General features: G+C 37.5%; 1 protein-coding gene across 2 annotated transcripts; it reads left to right on the forward strand.

Annotated features, from left to right (window-relative positions):
- Positions 1-1,349: 1,349 nt before the first annotated feature.
- On the forward strand, positions 1,350-17,142 carry CARD6 (caspase recruitment domain family member 6). Of its 2 annotated transcripts, XM_056824571.1 has the most exons (4): positions 1,353-1,551; positions 1,703-2,043; positions 9,604-10,155; positions 12,043-17,142. In XM_056824571.1, the coding sequence occupies exons 2-4, from the start codon at positions 1,776-1,778 to the stop codon at positions 14,322-14,324; spliced, it is 3,102 nt and encodes a 1,033-aa protein (XP_056680549.1). In that variant the 5' UTR covers positions 1,353-1,551; positions 1,703-1,775; the 3' UTR covers positions 14,325-17,142. The 2 variants fall into 2 exon arrangements, with proteins under 2 accessions (XP_016288099.2, XP_056680549.1); XM_016432613.2 differs by having other exon boundaries at positions 1,350-2,043.
- Positions 17,143-19,924: the final 2,782 nt, after the last annotated feature.

Raw genomic sequence — 19,924 nt, forward strand, 5'->3', positions numbered from 1 at the left:
GGAATATAAAAGAATTAAGAAAAATATATATAATGATTGCAACAATTATATATATATCAATATAAATCAAAAGAATCATGAAACTGAATGCTGTGAAATTATGAACAAACTTGAAAAGATATGACCAAAGACGAGATATGAGAAAGCATTTCTTTTTTTGCAGAACAAGAGACAGTGGCTCCCAGTGGTTTGAGTCCTGCCTGAAACACTAGCTATGTGATCCTGGGAAAGCCATTTAACTTCTGTCTCAGTATCCTGATCTCTGTAAAATGGGAATAATAATAGTGTCTGTCTTCCAGTGTTGCTGGGAGAATAAATGTGATATTTATAATGTACTTTGAAAAACTTAAAGCACTATATAAGATGCTAACTATTATCATGAACAATTATATAATGTCAGATTTAAAAAATATATTGTTTGATTTTATTTTGGGAAATATAAGTCATATAAAAACAAAAGCTATTGATGAAATTTAAGTCTATTAAAAAAAAAGTTCGTTCACCATTCATCCACTGGGGAAATGGACATTATGACAATACTATTCCAGTGATATCAAACTCAAGTATGAGGATGCCACTGGATCACATATTCACTTAGAAAACCACATATTACCATTAGCTATTACATTTTTATTTTATTATATTTTCCAATTACATTTTGTTCTTGTGCAGGATGCTTGCTGACTGGCATGTATGACAATCTTTGCTCTAATGCAATGATGATGAACTTGTTAGAGACGGAGGGCTGGGTCCCCCTACACCCCCCACCCCCAGACCAAGTGCCATGCCCCACCTTTCCCCTTAACCCACACAGGGTAGGAAGAAAGCACTTCCATTGGGCTGCTGGGCAGAGGGGCAGGTGAAGTGAGGAATGACTTCAGCAAATATAGAGATGGGGAGGGGAGTGACCCAAACTGTCTGCTCCCCTCCAGCTCTGCCACCTGTGAGTTATCCACTTTACCCCCTGTGGGCTCCCATTCAGCTGCTGGGCAGAGGGGTGGGTGATGTGAAAAAATGTCATCAGATTTGGTGAAGAGGGGGAGGGGAGCAGTTCTGCTAGAGTCCCTCTGCCTTTCTAATAAAGAACTCTGAGGGGGAGGGGAGACAGAGAAGGAGGGTGGCCAAGTGCCCACAGAGAGCTCTCTGTGTGCCATCTTTGGAACCCATAACATAGGTTCAAGATCACTGCTCTAATGGTTCTGTGAATGGATTTGCTACATTCCAATTCAACAGAGTCAGTATTTCTTATTTGTTTATGATATGCAAGGTACTGTGCTAGGTCCAGAGATAATAAGATCAAAATGAAATACTTTCCCTTTAAAGATTTTGCAAATTTTTTTTAAAGATTCAGCACTTCTACCTCTGCTGATTTAGTAGCAACGGATTTCTCAACCCCTGGCAATTTGGTTTCTGTCCTCTAAAGAAAATTTTTATTTTGCAGGATTGTTGTGAAGATGGGATGAAGTAATATTTGCAAAATATGTTGTAAACGTCAGAGTACTATGTAAATGCAACAGTTTCTGTTCATTATTTATTTTTTTGAAGTCTATGGTAGGTGTTGAAAAAGTAGAGGTAGTGTGTATAGAAGTTGAGGGCAGGGGATATTGTGAACATGTGTTGGGAAAACTGATGGATTTTAATGTCATGGGGAAATGACTCTCGACAGTATGGATCTACTAAAAGCCAGACATTCTCGTTTCAGATGACAGCCCCAGAACTACTTTCACATTCTGTTTCCAGGTCAAGTGAAAACAGGAACAACCACTGCTCCAATTATGGCTTCTGAAATTATTGAAAAGGAAAGACAAAACTTTGTTAAAATTCTGCAGCAAGATCCTGATTCTATATTAGATACATTAATTTCTCGGAACCTAATTTCTGAAGAGGAGTATGAGATCCTCGATACTGTCACAGACCCACTGAAGAAAAGTAGAAAAATGTTAATTCTGGTACAGAAAAAGGGAGAGAGAAGCTGCCAGCAGTTCCTTGAGTGTTTACATAGTGCTTTTCCGGAATCAACAACCGGTTGGTGGTCTATACTAGGTGAGTGAGAATTTATTAGTTTTTTTAAGCCAGATTTTTCTGAAGAAATAATGCATTTTAAATGTTTTACTTTTACATTTTTATCTCTTCTACAGATTTAAAAAAAAATATAGGCTCAGAGAAGCTTGTGATCCTTCTAAGAACTTTTTCTTTCTCTAAAGATCAAGTTCAGTGAAATTTAGCCTACATAAAGTATAAGTTTCGATATAAACAAAGTCCCTAAAATCTTAATTTTAATCAGTTCAAATGTAGAGAATGGTAAACTTATCACACACATACTTCAGAATTCTGATTGGTTGATAACGATTGTATACATTTATATTTATATTAAAATAAATTATAGATTTTTTCTATTGGGAAATTTGGGAATTCTTCAACACTAAGATCATTTGATTAGAGTATGTCATTCATGCTTTCTAGGTTAGGAATTTGATTATTATAAAGTTAGTTAATTTTTCACAGAAAAAAAGTTATATCTTGTCATATGTAATGCTAGTTATACCTGCTAGCCATTTTGAAAATATCTTGGATATGGTGAGCTAGTAACTATATATTTATATTTGAAGAACAGTTTTTGTGACTGTTAGTAGAAATCCAGTTTCCTAAAGAAATACAAAGAATTCCTTCTTTTCTCTTAATTTCTTAAAGATAACACAGGTAATAATCTTTTTTTTTTCCTCAGAGGAGAAATAAACTTGCAGTGTAGGAGGGATTTGGTAGATATTTCCCTTAATAGGGACTATTTTCTTTTAAATCCTTACCAAGGCAGAAAAGCAGTAAGGGCTAGGCAGTGGGGCTTAAGTGACTTGCCCAGGGGACACATAACTAGGAAGTGTCTGAGGCTAGAGTTGAACCCAGGTTCTCCCATCTCTGGGTCTGTCTCTCAATCCACTGAGCTACCTACCTGCCCCCAAGACTGTTTAATATATTTCTAGGCTGCCAATAGATAGAATTTCCATTCCTAGATACCTTTAAAAATATGATCAGACATTATTTTTTTTAATAAACATTTTTTTTTGGTCAATTTCAAACATTATTCATTGGATACAAAAATCATTTTCTTTTCCTCCCTCCCTCCCCCCCCAGCCGACACACAATTCCACTGGGTATTACATGTGTCCTTGATCCGAACCCATTTCCATATTGTTGGTATTTGCACTAGGATGTTCATTCAGAGTCCACATCCCCAATCATATCCCATTGGCCCCTGTAGTCAAGCAGTTGCCTTTCCTCAACATTTTTATTCCCACAATTTGTCCTCTGCTTGTGGATAGTTTTTTTCTCACAGATCCCAGCAGATTGTTCAGGGACATTGCATTGACACTAATGGAAAAGTCCTTTATGTTCGATTGTACCACAGTGTATCAGTCTCTGTGTACATTGTTCTCCTGGTTCTGCTCCTTTCACTTTGCTTTACTTCCTGGAGGTTGTTCCAGTTCCCATGGAATTCCTCCACTTTAATTATTCCTTTCAGCACAATAGCATTCCATCACAAACAGATACCACAATTTGTTCAGCTATTCCCCAATTGAAGGGCATTCCCTCGTTTTCCAATTTTTGGCCACCACAAAGAGTGCAGCTATGAATATTCTTGTACAAGTCTTTTCCCTTATTATCTCTTTGGGGTACAAACCCAGCAGTTCTGTGGCTGTATCAAAGGGCAGACAGTCTTTTATCGCCCTTTGGGCATAGTTCCAGATTGGCCTCCAGAATGTTTGGATCAATTCACAACTCCACCAGCAATGAATTAATGCCCCGACTTTGCCACATCCCCTCCAACACTCATTACTTTCCTTTGCTGTCATGTTAGCCAATCTGCTAGGTGTGAGGTGATATCTCAGAGTTGTTTTGATTTGCATCCCTCTGATTATCAGAGATTTGGAACACTTTTTCATGTGCTTATTAATGATTTTGATTTCTTTGACTGAAAATTGCCCCTTCATGTTCCTTGCCCATTTATCAATTGGAGAATGTCTTGGTTTTTTGTACAATTGATTTAGCTTTTTGTAAATTTGAGTAATTAAACCTTTGTTAGAGGTTTTTGTTATGAAGATTGTTTTCCAGTTTGTTGCTTCCCTTCTGATTTTAGTTACATTGGTTTTGTTTGTACAAAACCTTTTTAATTTGATGTAGTCAAAATTATTTATTTTACATTTTGTGACTCTTTCTTGGTTTTAAACTCTTGCTTGGTTTTAAACTCTTGCTTGGTTTTAAAATCTTTCCCTTCCCAAAGGTCTGACATGTATACTATTCGGTGTTCACATAATTTACTTATTCTTTCCTTTTTTATGTTGAAGTGTTCATCCATTCTGATTTTATCTTGGTATAGGGTGTGAGGTGTTGATCCAAACCTAATCTCTCCCACACTGTCTTCCAATTTTCCCAGAAGTTTTTATCAAATAGTGGATTTTTATCCCAAAAGTCGGGGTCTTTGTGTTCGTCATGGATTGTCTTGCTGAGGTCACTTACCCCAAGTCTATTCCACTGATCCTCCTTTCTGTCTCTTAGCCAGTACCAAATTGTTTTGATGATCACTGCTTTATGGTATAGTTTGAGATCTGGGACTGCAAGGCCACCTTCCTTTGTATTTTTTTTTCATTATTTCCCTGGATATCCTTGATCTTTTGTTCTTCCAAATGAACTTTGTTATGTTTTTTTCTAATTCAGTAAAAAAGTTTTTTGGAAGTTCAATGGGTATGACACTAAATAGATAAGTTTGGGTAAGATGGTCATTTTTATTATATTAGCTCATTCTACCCATGAACAGTTGATGTTTTTCCAATTGCTCAGATCTAGTTTTAGTTGTGTGGAGAGTATTTTGTAGTTGTGCTCATATTGTTCCTATGTTTGTCTCAGGAGATAGATTCCTAAATATTTTATATTGTCTAGGGTGATTTTGAATGGAATTTCTCTTTCTAATTCCTGCTGCTGAGATGTGTTGGAGATATATAGAGATGCTGATGACTTATGTGAGTTTATTTTGTATCCTGCAACTTTGCTAAAGTTGTTGATTATTTCCACTAGCTTTTTTAGTTGATTCTCTAGGATTCTTTAAGTAGACCATCATGTCATCCATAAAGAGTGATAGCTTGGTCTCTTCATTGCCAATTTTAATACCCTCAATTTCTTTTTCTTCTCTAATTGATACTACTAGTGTTTCTATAATAAATAATAATAAATAAAGGTATATAATAATAATAACAGTGTTAATGGGCATCCTTGTTTCACTCCTGATCTTATTGGGAATGCATCTAGTTCATCCCCATTGCAGATGATATTGGCTGATGGTTTTAGAAAGATATTGTTTATTATTTTTAGGAAAGACCTTTCTATTCCTATTCTTTCTAGTGTTTTCAATAGAAATGGGTGTTGTATTTTGTCAAATGCTTTTTCTGCATATATTGAGATAATCATGTGATTTTTGTTGGTTTGCTTGTTGATATGGTCAATTATGTGGATGGTTTTCCTGATATTGAACCGTCCTTGCATTCCTGGTATAAATCCCACCTGATCATAGTGAATAACCCTCATAATGACTTGCTGGAGTCTTTTTGCTAGTATCCTGTTTACGATTTTTGCATCTATGTTCATTAAGGAGATTGGTCTGTAGTTTTCTTTCTCCGTTTTTGGCCTTCCTGGCTTTGGGATCAGTACTATATTTTTGTCATAAAATGAATTTGGTAGAACTCCCTCTTTGCTTATTATGTCAAATATTTTGTATAGTATTGGGATTAGTTGTTCTTTGAATGTTTGATAGAATTCACTTGTGAATCCATCAGGCCTTGGGGCTTTTTTTCTTGGGAAGTTCTTTGATGGCCTGTTCAATTTCTTTTTCTGATATGGGATTATTTAAGAATTCTATTTCTTCTTCTGTTAATCTAGGCAATTTATATTTTTGTAAATATTCATTCATATCACCTAGATTGGCATATTTATTGTCATATAGTTGGGCAAAATAGTTTTTAATGATTACCTTAATTTCCTCTTCATTGGAGGTGAGTTCTCCCTTTTCATCCCTGATATTGTTAATTAGATTTTCTTTTTCCTCTTTTTTATTAGATTGATCAATATTTTGTCTATTTTGTTTGTTTTTTTCAAAATACCATCTTCTAGTCTTATTTATTAGTTCAATAGTTCTACATTTTTTATTTTATTAATTTCTCCCTTAATTTTTAGGATCTCTAATTTGGTTTTCCTCTGGGAGTTTTTAATTTGTTCGCTTTCAAGTTTTTTGATTTGCATGTCCAATTCATTGACCTCTGCCCTCCCTAATTTGTAAATATATGAACTCAAGGGTATACATTTTTCCCTGAGTACTGCTTTGACTGCATCCCATAGAGTTTGAAAGGATGTCTTATCATTGTCATTTTCTTTAATGAAATTATTGTTTCTATGATTTGTTCTCTGACTAGTCGATTTTAGAGAATCATATTATTTAATTTCCAATTAATTTTTTATTTGGCCCTCCTTGTACCCTTACTGATCATTATTTTTATTCCCTTATGATCTGAAAAGTTTGCATTTATTATTTCTGCTTTTCTGCAATTGTATGCCATGTTTTTATGACCTAGTATATAGTTGATCTTTGTGAGTGTACCATGTGCTGCTGAAAAGAGAGTGTATTCCTTTTTGTCTCTATTTATTTTTCTCCATATATCTACTAACTCTAATTTTTCTAAGATTTCATTCACCTCTTTTACCTCTTTCTTACTTATTTTTTTGATTTGATTAATCTAAATTTGATAGTGATAGGTTCAGGTCTCCCACTAGTATAGTTTTACTATCTATTTCCTCCTTCAGTTCTACTAGTTTCTCCATTAGAAATTTGGGTGCTATACCATTTGGTGCATACATGTTGATTAGTGATATTTCCTCATTATCTATACTCCCATTTATCAGGATGCATTTACCTTCCCTATCCCTTTTAATCAGGTCTATTTTTACTTTGGCTTTGTCAGATATCATGATTGCAACTCCTGCTGTCTTTCTGTCAGTTGAGGCCCAATAGGTCTTGCTCCATCCTTTAATTCTGACCTTGTGAGTATCTACTCACCTCATGTGTGTTTCTTGTAGATAAGATATGGTAGGATTCTGGATTCTAATCCACTCTCCTATTCATCTACATTTTATGGGTGAGTTCATCCCATTCGTGTTCAGTTGTGATTGTTACTTTTGAATTCCTTAGCATTTCGATATCCTCTCCTAGTTCTGACCTTTCTTCTTTTGCTATATCCTTTTAAATCAGTGGTTTACTTTTAGTCAATCTCCCTATTCCCCTCCCTTGATATGCTTCCCTTTCTGTCCCCTCCCTTTTTGTTCCCTTCTTGGTTTTTCAGGGTCCGTTAAGTTCCCTTCCTCCTCTCCTTCCCTCCCCACTTTTTTTAACTCCCTCCCCCCGCCCCCCCTTAATTTTCTCTTCTTCCTTACCCTGTAGGATAAGATAGATTCAAGATCCCAATGGATCTAGATGCTCTTCCCTCTCAGAATTGATTTCACTGAGAGTGATATTCGAGTATTACCTATTACTCTCTTCCTCTAAACTGGAAACCAATGATCTTGCAAAACAGCAAGAATTAATAAAGCAAAGTCAAAAGACAGACAAAATAGAAGAAAACATAAAATATCTCACTGACAAGGTGACAGATCAGGAAAACAGAGGAAGGTGAGACAATTTAAAAATCATTGGTCTATCTGAAAAGCCAGAAATAAACAGAAACCTTGACACCATACTACAAGAGATCATCCAAGAAAAACTGCCCTGAAGTTCTAGAACAAGGGGGAAAAGTAGACACTGAAAGAGTTCATAGAACAGTCTCTACACTCCAAAAAACAACTCCCAGAAATGTAATTGCCAAATTCCAGAGCTTTCAAGCTAAGGAGAAAATCCTAGAAGAAGCCAAAAAGAAACAATTTAGATACAAAGGAGCACCAATCAGGATCACACAAGACCTGGCAGCTTCCACACAGAAAGACCACAAGGCCTGGAACACGATATTCAGAAAGGCAAGAGAACTGGGTCTTCAACCAAGAATCACCTATCCATCAAAACTGAATATATACTTCCAGGGGAAAGTATTGGCATTGGTTTCCAGTTGCTCAATTCTGGTCCTTAAGACCTGTTTTTCTGCTTTAATCTTTTGGTATTCAGCTATGATTTCTTCATTTTTTTTGGAACAATTTCCCACTTCTCTTTCTAGAAGGTTTCCATCCTTTTGATGATAAGCTCCATTTGAGACTCTTCCAGGGTTTGTGGACAATTTCCATTTTTTTTTGTTTTGCCTTTGTTTGAATTTTGACCTGTATTTCCTCTGTAGCCTGTATTTTCCCTCCATAAAAATTCTCAAGGGTCACAGCCTTCTTTTTGTTTTTTTTTTTGGAAGAATTTTGAGGCTCCTGTGCACAATTAGCCATTTTCTGGGTGTTTTCCCTTCTCTCTTTAGTCAGAAATCTGAGTCAGCTGGGTAGCTTCTCTGTGTATGGAGTTAGGGAGCAAGGATTTTGCCTGAGGCAAGCTCTCAAATCTCCACAGTCCTTTGCAGCTCTTCTCGGTGCTACCTTCACAGGGGCACTCAGGGTCTGCTCTCTCCCTCCCGCCTGGTTTTCTGGTCCAGCTGCCCCCAGGGGTGATTCTCTGGTGGTCCCTGTTGGCTCCCAAGGACCCAGAAGTGTCCCTTGATCACTCCAGAAGCACTCCTCGCTCACTCCCTGGTTCTGGCAGGCACATTGGCTCCGGACACTTAAGGTCTGCAATCCCTCGCATGCTGGGGTTTTCCATCAAGCTGCTTTCGGGGGTGGGTCCCCTATGGTCCTAGTCAGCTCTGAAGGACCCAGAGGTGTCCCTTACTCACTCCAGGGATGCCCCTTGCTCGTTCATCTTGGCGTGCGCTGATTCTGGCTCTGGCTCTGTAGGTGTGGTTGGGGGAGGGTGGATCGTTTTGCGTTTGGGTAGAAGTGCTTTCACCCTCTTATAGACTGGAAAAGCCCCAATCCCATGCACCTTCAATGCTGCGCCCCAATATATAGCTCCTCTGCTCCTCTGAAAATGATTCTTAAGGTCTTTTGGGGTAGTCCTTGTCAGTGTGTGCTGGGGAGAGTAAGTGACTCGCATTTAGACTGCTGCCATGCTTACCCGGAAGTCCCAAACATTCTTTAAATAAAGACTTTGGAGAAAACAGGTGTAAGAACTAAAGGTCCCTTCTGTTTTTAAGGTTCTATGACAGCCATAAGAATGTAGACTTTATTTTCATTTTGGGACTTTTAAGATTGGTTCAGTTCTGAGTTGTCCCTAGGGCCTACCCAAAGAAATCAAACTTATTTTAGGGATCTCCATATGGTTAGTGGTTCAAAATTTCTGATTAATTCTCTTTAGGTCCTTTAAAATTGGCAACTTTTAAACTGATCTGGTTTCCTTGGGTGAAAGAAAGAAATTTTAGCTGAAGAATGAGGCCTACCTGAGTGATTGAGGATTCTTGTTCTGCTCATTAGTAGAATGTTTTCAAAACCCAGAATATCAGAAATTTTTTTTTTCAATTTGAGTGAAATATCTGTTTTGTTTTCCAGAATTTGTTAAACAGGAGAAAGGACACGAGAAAGCAAAAGCTCCTATATTTACAGAAGAGAACAAGAATTCCGAAGTTACTTTGCTCTCTGAAAAGAAACAATACAAGAGTACTGATGATTTTATGTTTGTAGAAGAGGAGAGCCAAAATTTAAAAACTACTGGGTCTTTGGGAAACAAGGGACTTAGTAATTCAGAAGTTTCTTTGTCTTCCAAGGAGAAAGAAGAGGAAGGAGATGATGATAAACTGGAAGACACAGTGTATTCAGAAGACAGAGAGGCCCATGAAGATCTAGAAGCTATTGTGTACTTAGGAGAAGAATGGGAAGATGAGAATCCAGATATTGATTTATACTTAGGAGAAGAGGATTATGCAGAATCTGTAGCATATTTTGAAGAGCCAGGATCAGCAGAGGAAGAAGAAGCTTCTGTGGAGTACACAGAGTACTATGGGGAAAATGACCCTGACAATTTCAGGTCCTCGGATGATGAACAGAACTATGAGAATCTAGAGACTGAAGTGTCTCTGGAGGAGGAGGCAGCGAATTTGGAAGGTAAAGGGATAAAACTAGCTCTCTGCACACCCATATTTCCACAACTTTTAAGGCTAAAAATAGGAGTGTTTCATGTTGTCATGATTCAGTTGGGACAGGGAATAACAAATTCTTAGTACTCCTTCCTATCTTCCCTTGTGTCCATGTCCTTCATCAGAGGTAGGGGATGGTAGGGAAGGAATACTTAGGAGCAAGGGAAATGATGGAAAGTGGGAACAGCTGCAACTTTTGAATAGCTGTAGTCAGACTGTAGCCAGATACTCTTCTCCCACCATTGAGCACAGAAAGTTGATTTATACCTCATTTTCCAAACTCCTCAATAAATTCACCACTATGACATCAAGTATTTTTTCTAAGAGAAGTAGCAAGGGAATGCATTGGAAAGTTATCTGTTGAAATTTAGATGAAGTCAGAGACAAATATTAACATGTTGAGAAAGGTTTGTAAGACCTTGTTACAATATACAGTTCATTTTACAGATAAGTACAATATGATGGTTCCCTTTGTGGCCACAGGGACTTTATTTTAGGTAAAACATTATGACTTCAATCACAATTGTTCTGAGCCTCTCTTTAGGAAAATTTCTAACATTTAGGCAGAGATTAGAATCTATGTACATTTATTTCTTAAATATATTTTTAAAAGTTTTATTTTTATCTAATGAACAGAAGTCTATTTTCTCTCATTTTTACCCCCCTTTCTGTATAATTCTAAATTACTATCTAGAATGGTTGTAGTAGCCATTCAAAGGCCCACCAACAGTGCATTAGCTAATTTCCCACAGTCCCTCCAGGATTTGTCCTTTTCCTTTTTGTGTGTGTCATCTCTGCCCATCTGATTTACATTTATATCCATCTCTAGTTAATCTCTGTTTTTTTTGTGGATGAGTTTAAATTATTGAAAATATTTGGGTAATGAAATAGCAGATTATATTGTAGTGCCTGTGAATTCATAGACCCTGGGAGAGGAAACTGGGGAAAAAGTATACCTTTTTTTAGAACTTCTCCATAGTTATTGAATAGGTGGGTACTGGTACATTGGTAGTTTTAGTTCAGGTCTCCTTTGAGATGTTTGTAAGTTGAATTGCCCCTCCCTTGATATCTCCCTTTTCTGCCACACTTCAGTCCCACCCTTTCTTTTTTTTTCTGTTGCTGATTGTCCTGGGGCTACCAGTTCTGTCTTAGCTCTGTATGATCCCATTTTTTCTTTTCTGTTTCCAGAGCTTCAGAATTGTTTTTGTACAGATTAATTAGAAGATAACTAAGTTTTTCACACAACTGCTTTGTTTGATTCTAGGAGATGTGCAGGCTCTGTTCATACTTGATTTTGATTGATTCATTCAAGAAGCATTCTTGTTTGTTTTTTCAAAGTACCAGCTTTTAGTCTTATTTATTAGTTTAATAGTTCTATCATTTTCGATTTTATTAATTTCTCCCTTAATTTTTAGGATCTCTAGAAGAAGCATTCTTACCTAACAAATAGAATTACTTTTTTTTTTAACCTTTACCTTCTGTCTTAGAATCAATACTGTGTATTGGTTCCCAGGCAGAAGAGCAGTAAGGGCTAGGCAATAGGGGTTAAGTGACTTTCCCAGGGTCATATAGTTAGGAAGTGCCTGAGGTCATATTTGAACCTAGGACTTCCCATCTGTAGGCCTGGCCCTCAATCCACTTAGCCACCCAGTTGGCTCTCAAATCTAATTACTTTTAAGTAGGTAAAATACTCAGTGGAGTGCTATTCTCAAAGATTAAAAAGGGAGAAATATCTTGTTTGGAAGTCAGACTTACATTCTAAGTAACAGGTAAATTCTCTAAAGAATTAGTCATCAAAGTTAATTTTATTTTTAGTGAAATTTTACCATTTATTGTGATTTCTCTGTCTCTTTAGAGAGAAGAAAAACATTTAAAGAAATTCTGTCATGTTTGGAAATGGACAGGAATAGAAAGCTTCTTCCAAGTTTTGTGCAACAGTTTCAGTTGGACCATGGATGTCATTGGATCCCTCAGACATCAGCAGATTTATCCTGGAATTTCCTAGTAAAAATTCAGTGCTTGGATGTTACTGCCAGAGATACAGTTCTCAGCCAGAGGGTTCCAGGTGAAGATGTCAAAGAGGGACTAATCACTAAAGTAGAAAATATGGGTCTTAGAGACAAAGAGACCATTAACCCTCTTGATGTCCTTTGTGCTATTATGCTTTGTTCTGACAACTCTTTGCAGCAGGAGGTCTTGGGGAACATGTTTAAATGCCACTTTGCCCTTCCTCTGCTGCTGCCAGATGCAGAAAACAACAAATGCCTTTTGATGCTTGATGCCATGAAGAACATCGTGCCAAAGGACTCAATACATTCTGGAGGAGATGCTGCTGAGATTGACACAAAGTCCTTGGTGTTTATGAAAATGCCACTTATATCTTTTGTTCGCTTAGGGTACTGTGGTTCCTCTAAATCCAAGATTCTTAACACATTGCTCAGCACTCCCCAAAAGCAGCCTCTTGACATCTTTCACCATAGAGACTCCCATGCCTCATTACTTCCTCGGCAAATCTCTGATGGCTTGGTTGAAATTACTTGGTCTTTTCCTAACAGTAGTTCTGGTAAGGAAAATCTTGACTTTTTCCAAGAGCCTGTGGCTGTGGCCAACCTTCGGGGAGATCTGGAATGCTTCTGGACACAGTTTGGCTTTTTAATGGAAGTCTCCTCAGCTGTGTTCATTTTTATTGATTGTCCAGGTGAGAGGGAATGGGACCTCCTGGCATTTCTAGGAGAGGCTGCTAAAGAAAGATGCTATTTCATTCTTAGTCCTCAGTCCAGGGAAAGTGAGGAAGCCCAACTATTCCAGAGAATTCTGAAACTGAAGCCATCACAACTGCTGCTTTTGGAGGAGAATGATATGGGGGATAGAGGAAGGTATGTAGAGGGTCTCCAAATAGCCCTCAAGGAGGTAATGTGCTCTCCACTTAGACATGTGTCAGTGGAAGATATGGCATCGCTGGCCAGAGAGTTGGGGATACAGGTGGATCAGGATTGTGAGAAAGCCCAAGGTATCCAAGAAACCCTCAATGAAGTCACAGCTGAAGTAGATGAGGTTGAGGTACCCCAAAGATATACTCAGCCCAGAAATCTACCTGAAAGCCAGTGCCACACAGCTACGGGAAGGACTAGGATTTTTAGGGGAGTCAGCCCCCAATGTCATTCTTTCCACCATACTACATCATTTACCCCTTGTCCATGGGCCTGGTGTCCCCCACTGACCAGAAGTAAGGGCAATCTTTACTGGGCTCCTCTGAGACCCCAGTGGGCCATGGGCTCTACTATGTGGCCAGGGTTTAAGCCCAGATGGTTAGGCCCTCTGGCTTTTCACAATAGAAGGGCCAATATACGAGGCAGAAATCCTGGCAGATGGACTGGCCAACCCCAGAGAATTCATCAAGCTGCAGCATTAGTAAAATCCCCTAGATCTCCCCAAGTACATCATTTGTCAAGACCACCCAGACCCATTTCCCAAATTATACGAGCCCCATATCAGGGTCTCCAGTCAAAAGAAATTATAAGAGCCAATAGAGTAGCCTTCCAGGCAGGTCATTTGCGAACTCAAGGACCACAGCCAGCAGGAACATTTATTCGACCGATGAGACCAAATTTCCATGTTGGATGGTCCAGGAACCCAGGATGCCAACATGTAGAAGTGACCAAAAAGTCTGTGGGACAAACACAAAAGTCAGGACAATACCAGATCACAGAAGCAGAGTCTACAAAAACATCAGTGAAGATCAGGAGACCAGCATCCCAGGCAGTACATACTCAATCAGAGGGATCAAAGCTAGGACGAACATCTGGGCAACAAAAGAAGCAAGGTTCTCACCCAGGCACCCCTGGGACACAGAGATCTCAGCCACCAGGAGGAGCTGGACAGCCAGTGAAATCATTCTCTTGTACAGGAAGCTCCATGTCCCAGAGATCTCAGCCAGACAGAACAACTGGGAGACCCATAAGACCTGCTTGTCAGCCAGGAGCAAATAAATATCACCAGACTCAGACCACAAAACCTGCTTCCCAAACAGGACACTCATACAATCCTAACAGCAAATCATCATCCAAGTCCCAGGCCAAACCCCCTCAGTCTAAGCCATCCTGCCCTCCAGGTGGACCCAAGAGAAGAGGAAAGTAATAAAATACTTATTTCAGAATCTAGTGAGTTTAATTATCAAGAGGCAGCTGGCTGGTACAGTGATTTAAGTGCTGGATCTAAACTCAGGAAAAAAAATTCAGTTCAAATCTGGCTTCATATACACTAGCTGTACTTAGTTTCTGCCTACTGCTCTAAAACAGAGAGATAGCAGAGTGGATTAGAAATCTTAGTTTTCTCCTTTGTAAAATGGGGATAATACTAGGACTGTCCTCCAAGAGTCATTGGGAGGATAAAATGAAATACTATTTGTAAAAGAAAGGTCTTTGCAAACCTTAAAACATGGTATTAATGCTATTATTTTTATTATTATCAGAATTATAAGCTAGATCTCCTTTACTAATACTATCTATCCCATATAATTAATCAATTGCCAGATGAATTTATCTGATGTACCACTTGATCTTTATTATTGTGTTACTCTCTCTAGACTGTGAAGGATGATATAAGAAAAGGATAGAAGGTTCAAAAGGAGAAGATAGTGAATAGTTGAACAGGCCAATTATTGAGTTAGGAAGATGAAAGGAATAAAGTGAAGCTACAACATGGGTACTGGGCTAGGAAAATGGGGGAAGAGGGTAGAGAAGCATAAGTTTAAGCAACCTAGAAAATGATTTAGGAGGAATGAGATAGAGTATAAAGAATGATAGAGAATTGAAAAACTTAACACTTTTAATATTTGGTAAATTATATCTATTATCAATATTTCCATATAAATTCTAATATGTATATCATTAGAAAATAAGATATAATCATTAATCCATAACTGGAAAAACTTCAGTGAATAAATAAATCATGAACTCATGACTTCATCAGTAGAGATATTGCCTAAATCAAACCCCTTCCTGTGTTCCCATTCTTTATGGTTTTTAATGGTGTCTTCTACAAATCCTTCATAGATGATTCACTCAACATATTGCGGACCAGTGGTGTCGGACTCAAATAGAAATGGACTGGCTGCCTGTTGACTTAGAAAACCACAAATTCTCATGTTGTATTGTATTTTTATTTAGTTTGTTAAACATTTCCCAATTACATTTTTAGGTTCTGGCTTCACTCTCCAGTTTTTCTTGGAGACCTGGAATTTGACACTTCTGTTATAGACTTTCATCTAATTGTTTTTAATTTCTAGGGGGTAAGATTCTATAACAATGTACTACCAGCTGTCTGTCAGTTGTATCATTCTGACTACAAGATTAACTCGTCTTTTTTGCTAGTCATCCACACATTTCATGTTATTTCTTAAATCTCCATTTTCTATCAGCACCTCTGCTTGGAATATCATTCCCCCAAAGACAGTATTTTATGATGACTTCCTCATCCCTCTTTTTAGCTTTCTTTTGAGTATAGTCTTTTCTCATGAAATTTCAGACTTCCTGAGGTCAAGGACTGTCTTTCTTTTTCTTATTTGGTATTCCTAGTTCTTAGTATAGTGCCTGGCATATGGTAAGTGTTTATTTCTGTCTATGGAATTGGATTGAATTGAATTAATTTTTGGTATTATTAGGAGTTGTAATTCTTTTTCCATGACTCAATTTTCTGTTTTAGCTCAGGAAACATAAAGTGATAAATCTGTATAGATCCAGCTGATCAGTTGTAGTACTATAAGAAATAATGAAGGGAAGGTTTCAGAGAAACATGGGAAAGCTTGTTGTATGAACTGAGGCAGAGATGGGGTGAAAACAAAAACCCCACCAGGAGAACAATTCATATGATGATAACAATATTATAAAGACAAACAGCTTTAAAAGGTTTAGGAACTCTGATCAGGGTATTCTATGGAGTCCTATTATTAGGACTTCAATACTAATTGTTTTTTTTACATTGCTATTTTTCCAGACACCTGCTTAACTCTTGAGTCTACTCAATGAATTACTATTTTTTACTTCCTCAATCATTATTTTAGCCACTCTAAGTCTATATTTTATATAAGGAAGGATAAAATAATTTTTGAAGCTTAAATCCACCCTATTTTCCTATAAACTTAATTAAATACTAAATTTTGCATTCCCTCATGATAATGCTTAAGATCTTTTGGCTCCATTTAGGCTGAAATGACTATAATTCTATATTTTGGAGATACTTTAAGGGGGTATAGATAATTCTTAGTAGAGTAAGTGACTCAGCTTGGGGATTCAGAATGGAACATTTTTTCTTCATTATCACCTGTAAAACTCCTTCCTCCTCTCCTGTTAGGAAACTGGGGATTAAAGAGCTAGCTTAACAAAGTGGTGAGGAAAGAGTTTACTTGCTAATTGGAATAAAATCTCTTCTATAGATTATTCAATCAACATTTCCCATTTTACTTATATTTGAGTTTCTGATTAAATTTAGCAATCTCCTTTTCATTCTTTATACATTTACAATTCCATTCTCCTCTGTTCGATTTCTTGGTCTTTTTAATCAACAAAAAGATGTCTTTTCTCCTCATGCCCCCATTGATTATGAAAAAAAAAACACCATGAAACCTGTTATTAAGATATATAGTCAAGCAAATCAAATTTCCCTATTTATCATATCCATAAGAATATATGTATACATACCTTTATTTAAAGACACTGTGAAATTAGAATCTGTTACCCTAACAACTATGATCCCTAGCAAAAACTATGATTCCCAGAACCCCACTCATTTCCTGTCCTTACTTGCTCACATAGACAGGATATAAATTGAATGGAGTTCTGTGGCTAGCCTGCTTTACTTCCTGTCTCAGCTTTGGTGGAGTGGGCCTTTTTGAGCTGGTAGAAAACTTAGTCATGTGGTTCTACTTTGTCAGATAATAAACTTTAAAAATATAATACTTGATGTATTGGACATTAATTTAACTCTTACAACACACACATACAATTCTTGTTCTGTACTCTAAGTCACTTCTATATTAGGAAGTAGATAGCATGCTTCATCATGCATCCTCTAGAATTATGGCTGGTGAATACCGTGATCAGACTTCCATAAGTCTTTCAAAGCTAATACTATTGTAATTATGATACATACATGATTAGAAAAACCCATCATGCTAGAAGAAATGATGACAGGAGGGATAGTTAGGCAGCTCAAGAAAAGTCCTGCTTTGTTTTACCAATATCTATTTCTTTCCCCTTCAAGTATTGGAATTCTTTTACGCTGTGAGATGATAAAAAGTAGGCTAACGTGTCTCACACACAAAAATACATTAATAAGCCAAAGCTTTGAGCTGGGCTCCTGATATAAAACTGATGCTTGAGGATTAATGTTCAGAGAGTGGAATAGTAAGGGAAAAGGAAGAAGAATATTCATGGAGATCTTGTAACCTAGTGCCTACTTCTCTCCTAAAATTCTATTTTATAACTACGGGGAAAGGAACTTTGTTGTAAGGGCGGAAATGCTGAGCAAAGGTTTCTGGCTCTGTTCTTATCCCATCCAATGTTGCACAGTGCTTACTTGCATCAATCAAGAAACATTTGTTCTGGTCTAATTATGTGCCAATGACAGTGCTAAGTAATGGAGATAGACAAAGGCAATTCCTGCCCTCACTGAGGTTAGAAACATTCTTATAAACATGCTCATGTCTCCTCTGTCCTAAAAAAGCTCTTACTTGATCCTTCCATCTTTGCTATCATCCTATATTTTGTCTGCCCTTAGTAATTAAACCCCTAAAAGGTGACTACAATAGGTGCTTCCATTTTCCCTCTTCTCACAATCATCTTTTTAAAACAATGTAATTTTCCCTCCAATTACAAGTAAAAAGTTTCCAACATTTTTTTAAAAACCCTTACCTTCTGTCTTGAAATCAATACTGTGTATTGGCTCCAAGGCAGAAGAGTGGTAAGGGCTAGGCAATGGGAGTCAAATGACTTGCCCAGGGTCATACAACTGGGAAGTGTCTGAGTTCAGATTTGAACCTAGGACCTCCCATCTCTAGGCCTGGTTCTCAATCCACTGAGCCACCCAGCTGCCCTCACCAATATTCTAAAAAGAATATTGAGGCTTGAATTCTCTCCTCCACCCACCTAATCCCTCACCCTCCTTAAAATTATAAGCAATTTCACGTAGATTTTACATGTGTAATCATATCAAACATTTCTCCATATTAATCCTTTTACTCAAGTAGAAAAAAAATTAAGGAAATGAAAAAAGTTTGCTTTGGTCTGGATTTAGATTCAGTTCTTTTTCTCTGGAAGTAGATTGCATTTTTTATCATAAGTCCTTTTGAAATAGTTTTGGATCATTGTATTGCTGAGAATAGCTGTTATTCACAGCTGTTCATTGTAAGGCATTCCAGTCATTGTACAATATTTTCTTGGTTCTGCTTTTTTCATTCCCCTTCAGTTTGTGTTAGTTTTTCTTGGGTTTTCTGCATTCCTTTTGCTTGTCATTTCTTACAGCACAGTAGTGTTCCATTATAATCATATAACTTACTCAGCCATTCCTCAATTCATGGTATCCCCTCACTTTCCAAATCATTGCCCTCCCTACTCAAGAGCTTCTTTAAATATTTTCATTCATATAGGTCCTTCCTTTTTTTTTTTAAATCTCTTTGGGAAACAAACCTAGTAATGGTATTTCTGGGTCAAAGGGTATGTACTGTTTTAGAGCCCATTGGGCATAGGTCCAAATTGCTATCCTAAATCATCTCACAACTCCCCCAACAATGCATTTATGTCCCAGTTTTCTCATATCCCCCTCCAAGTTTTATCATTTTCCTTTTCTATCATAATATCTGTAAAGATATTTTATTTTACCAATTATATGTAACAATTTTCCATGTAAGTATTCTGAAATTATATCATCCCAGTTGTCTCACTTCATCCCTTCTTTACCCCTTCCCAGAGCTGGCAAGCAACTCAATCTGGGTTATATATGTATTATTATATAATAGCCAATCTGGTAGGTGTAGGGTGATACCCCAGAGCTATTTTAATTTGCATTTCTCTAAATAATACCTCTTACTATCTTCTTAACTCTATAATCTGATTCCTAATTTTATCATTTCACCAGATTTGTCTCTCCAGAGTTATTAATGTTCTCTCAGTTGCCAAGTCCAATGGCCTTTTCTTGATCTTCATTCTCCTTGACCTCTCTACATCTTTTGATACTGTTAATTACTTTTTCATCCTTGATATTCTATTCTCTCTAGGTTTTCAGGATACATGGAAAATTGTTAAAATCTTTTCCTCCACCTCATACCCTTTAATCATAGGAGTCCCTCAGGGTTCTGTTCTGGGTTGCCTTTTCCTCTACTACTTGGTGATCTCATCAATTCCCATGGATTTAATTACTGTCCGTAGGCCAGTGATGGTAAACCTTTTAGAGATGGAGTACTGCCCCCCCAATGAATGCTGTGCCCATTCCTCTCAGAGACAATGTGCCATGCTCCTCCCCCCATGAGTGCCAGGTGTGCCCACCCCTCCCACTTACCTCACACAGAGGAGGAAGAGCTGTCTCTCTGCCTTTCTAGTAACAAACTCTGGCAGAGGATTAGGGGGGTGGGAAGAGGGACTGCGTGTGAACAGAGAATGCTTTGTGTGCCATCTTTGGCACCTGTGCCATAGATTTGTCATCAGTTCTCTAGGCTAATAATTCTCAGATCTACCTTTCTTGCC

The sequence above is a fragment of the Monodelphis domestica genome, chromosome 3 (assembly GCF_027887165.1).
Source record: "Monodelphis domestica isolate mMonDom1 chromosome 3, mMonDom1.pri, whole genome shotgun sequence".
In the NCBI taxonomy this organism is placed as follows: Eukaryota; Metazoa; Chordata; class Mammalia; order Didelphimorphia; family Didelphidae; genus Monodelphis; species Monodelphis domestica.

Bases quoted from the DNA above. Each gene is read 5' to 3' on its own strand.
- CARD6 (XM_016432613.2), top strand. From the start codon at position 1,776: ATGGCTTCTGAAATTATTGAAAAGGAAAGACAAAACTTTGTTAAAATT. The intron at 2,044-9,603 runs GTGAGTGAGAAT...TTTGTTTTCCAG, and splicing joins CGGTTGGTGGTCTATACTAG to AATTTGTTAAACAGGAGAAA. The intron at 10,156-12,042 runs GTAAAGGGATAA...CTGTCTCTTTAG, and splicing joins GGAGGCAGCGAATTTGGAAG to AGAGAAGAAAAACATTTAAA.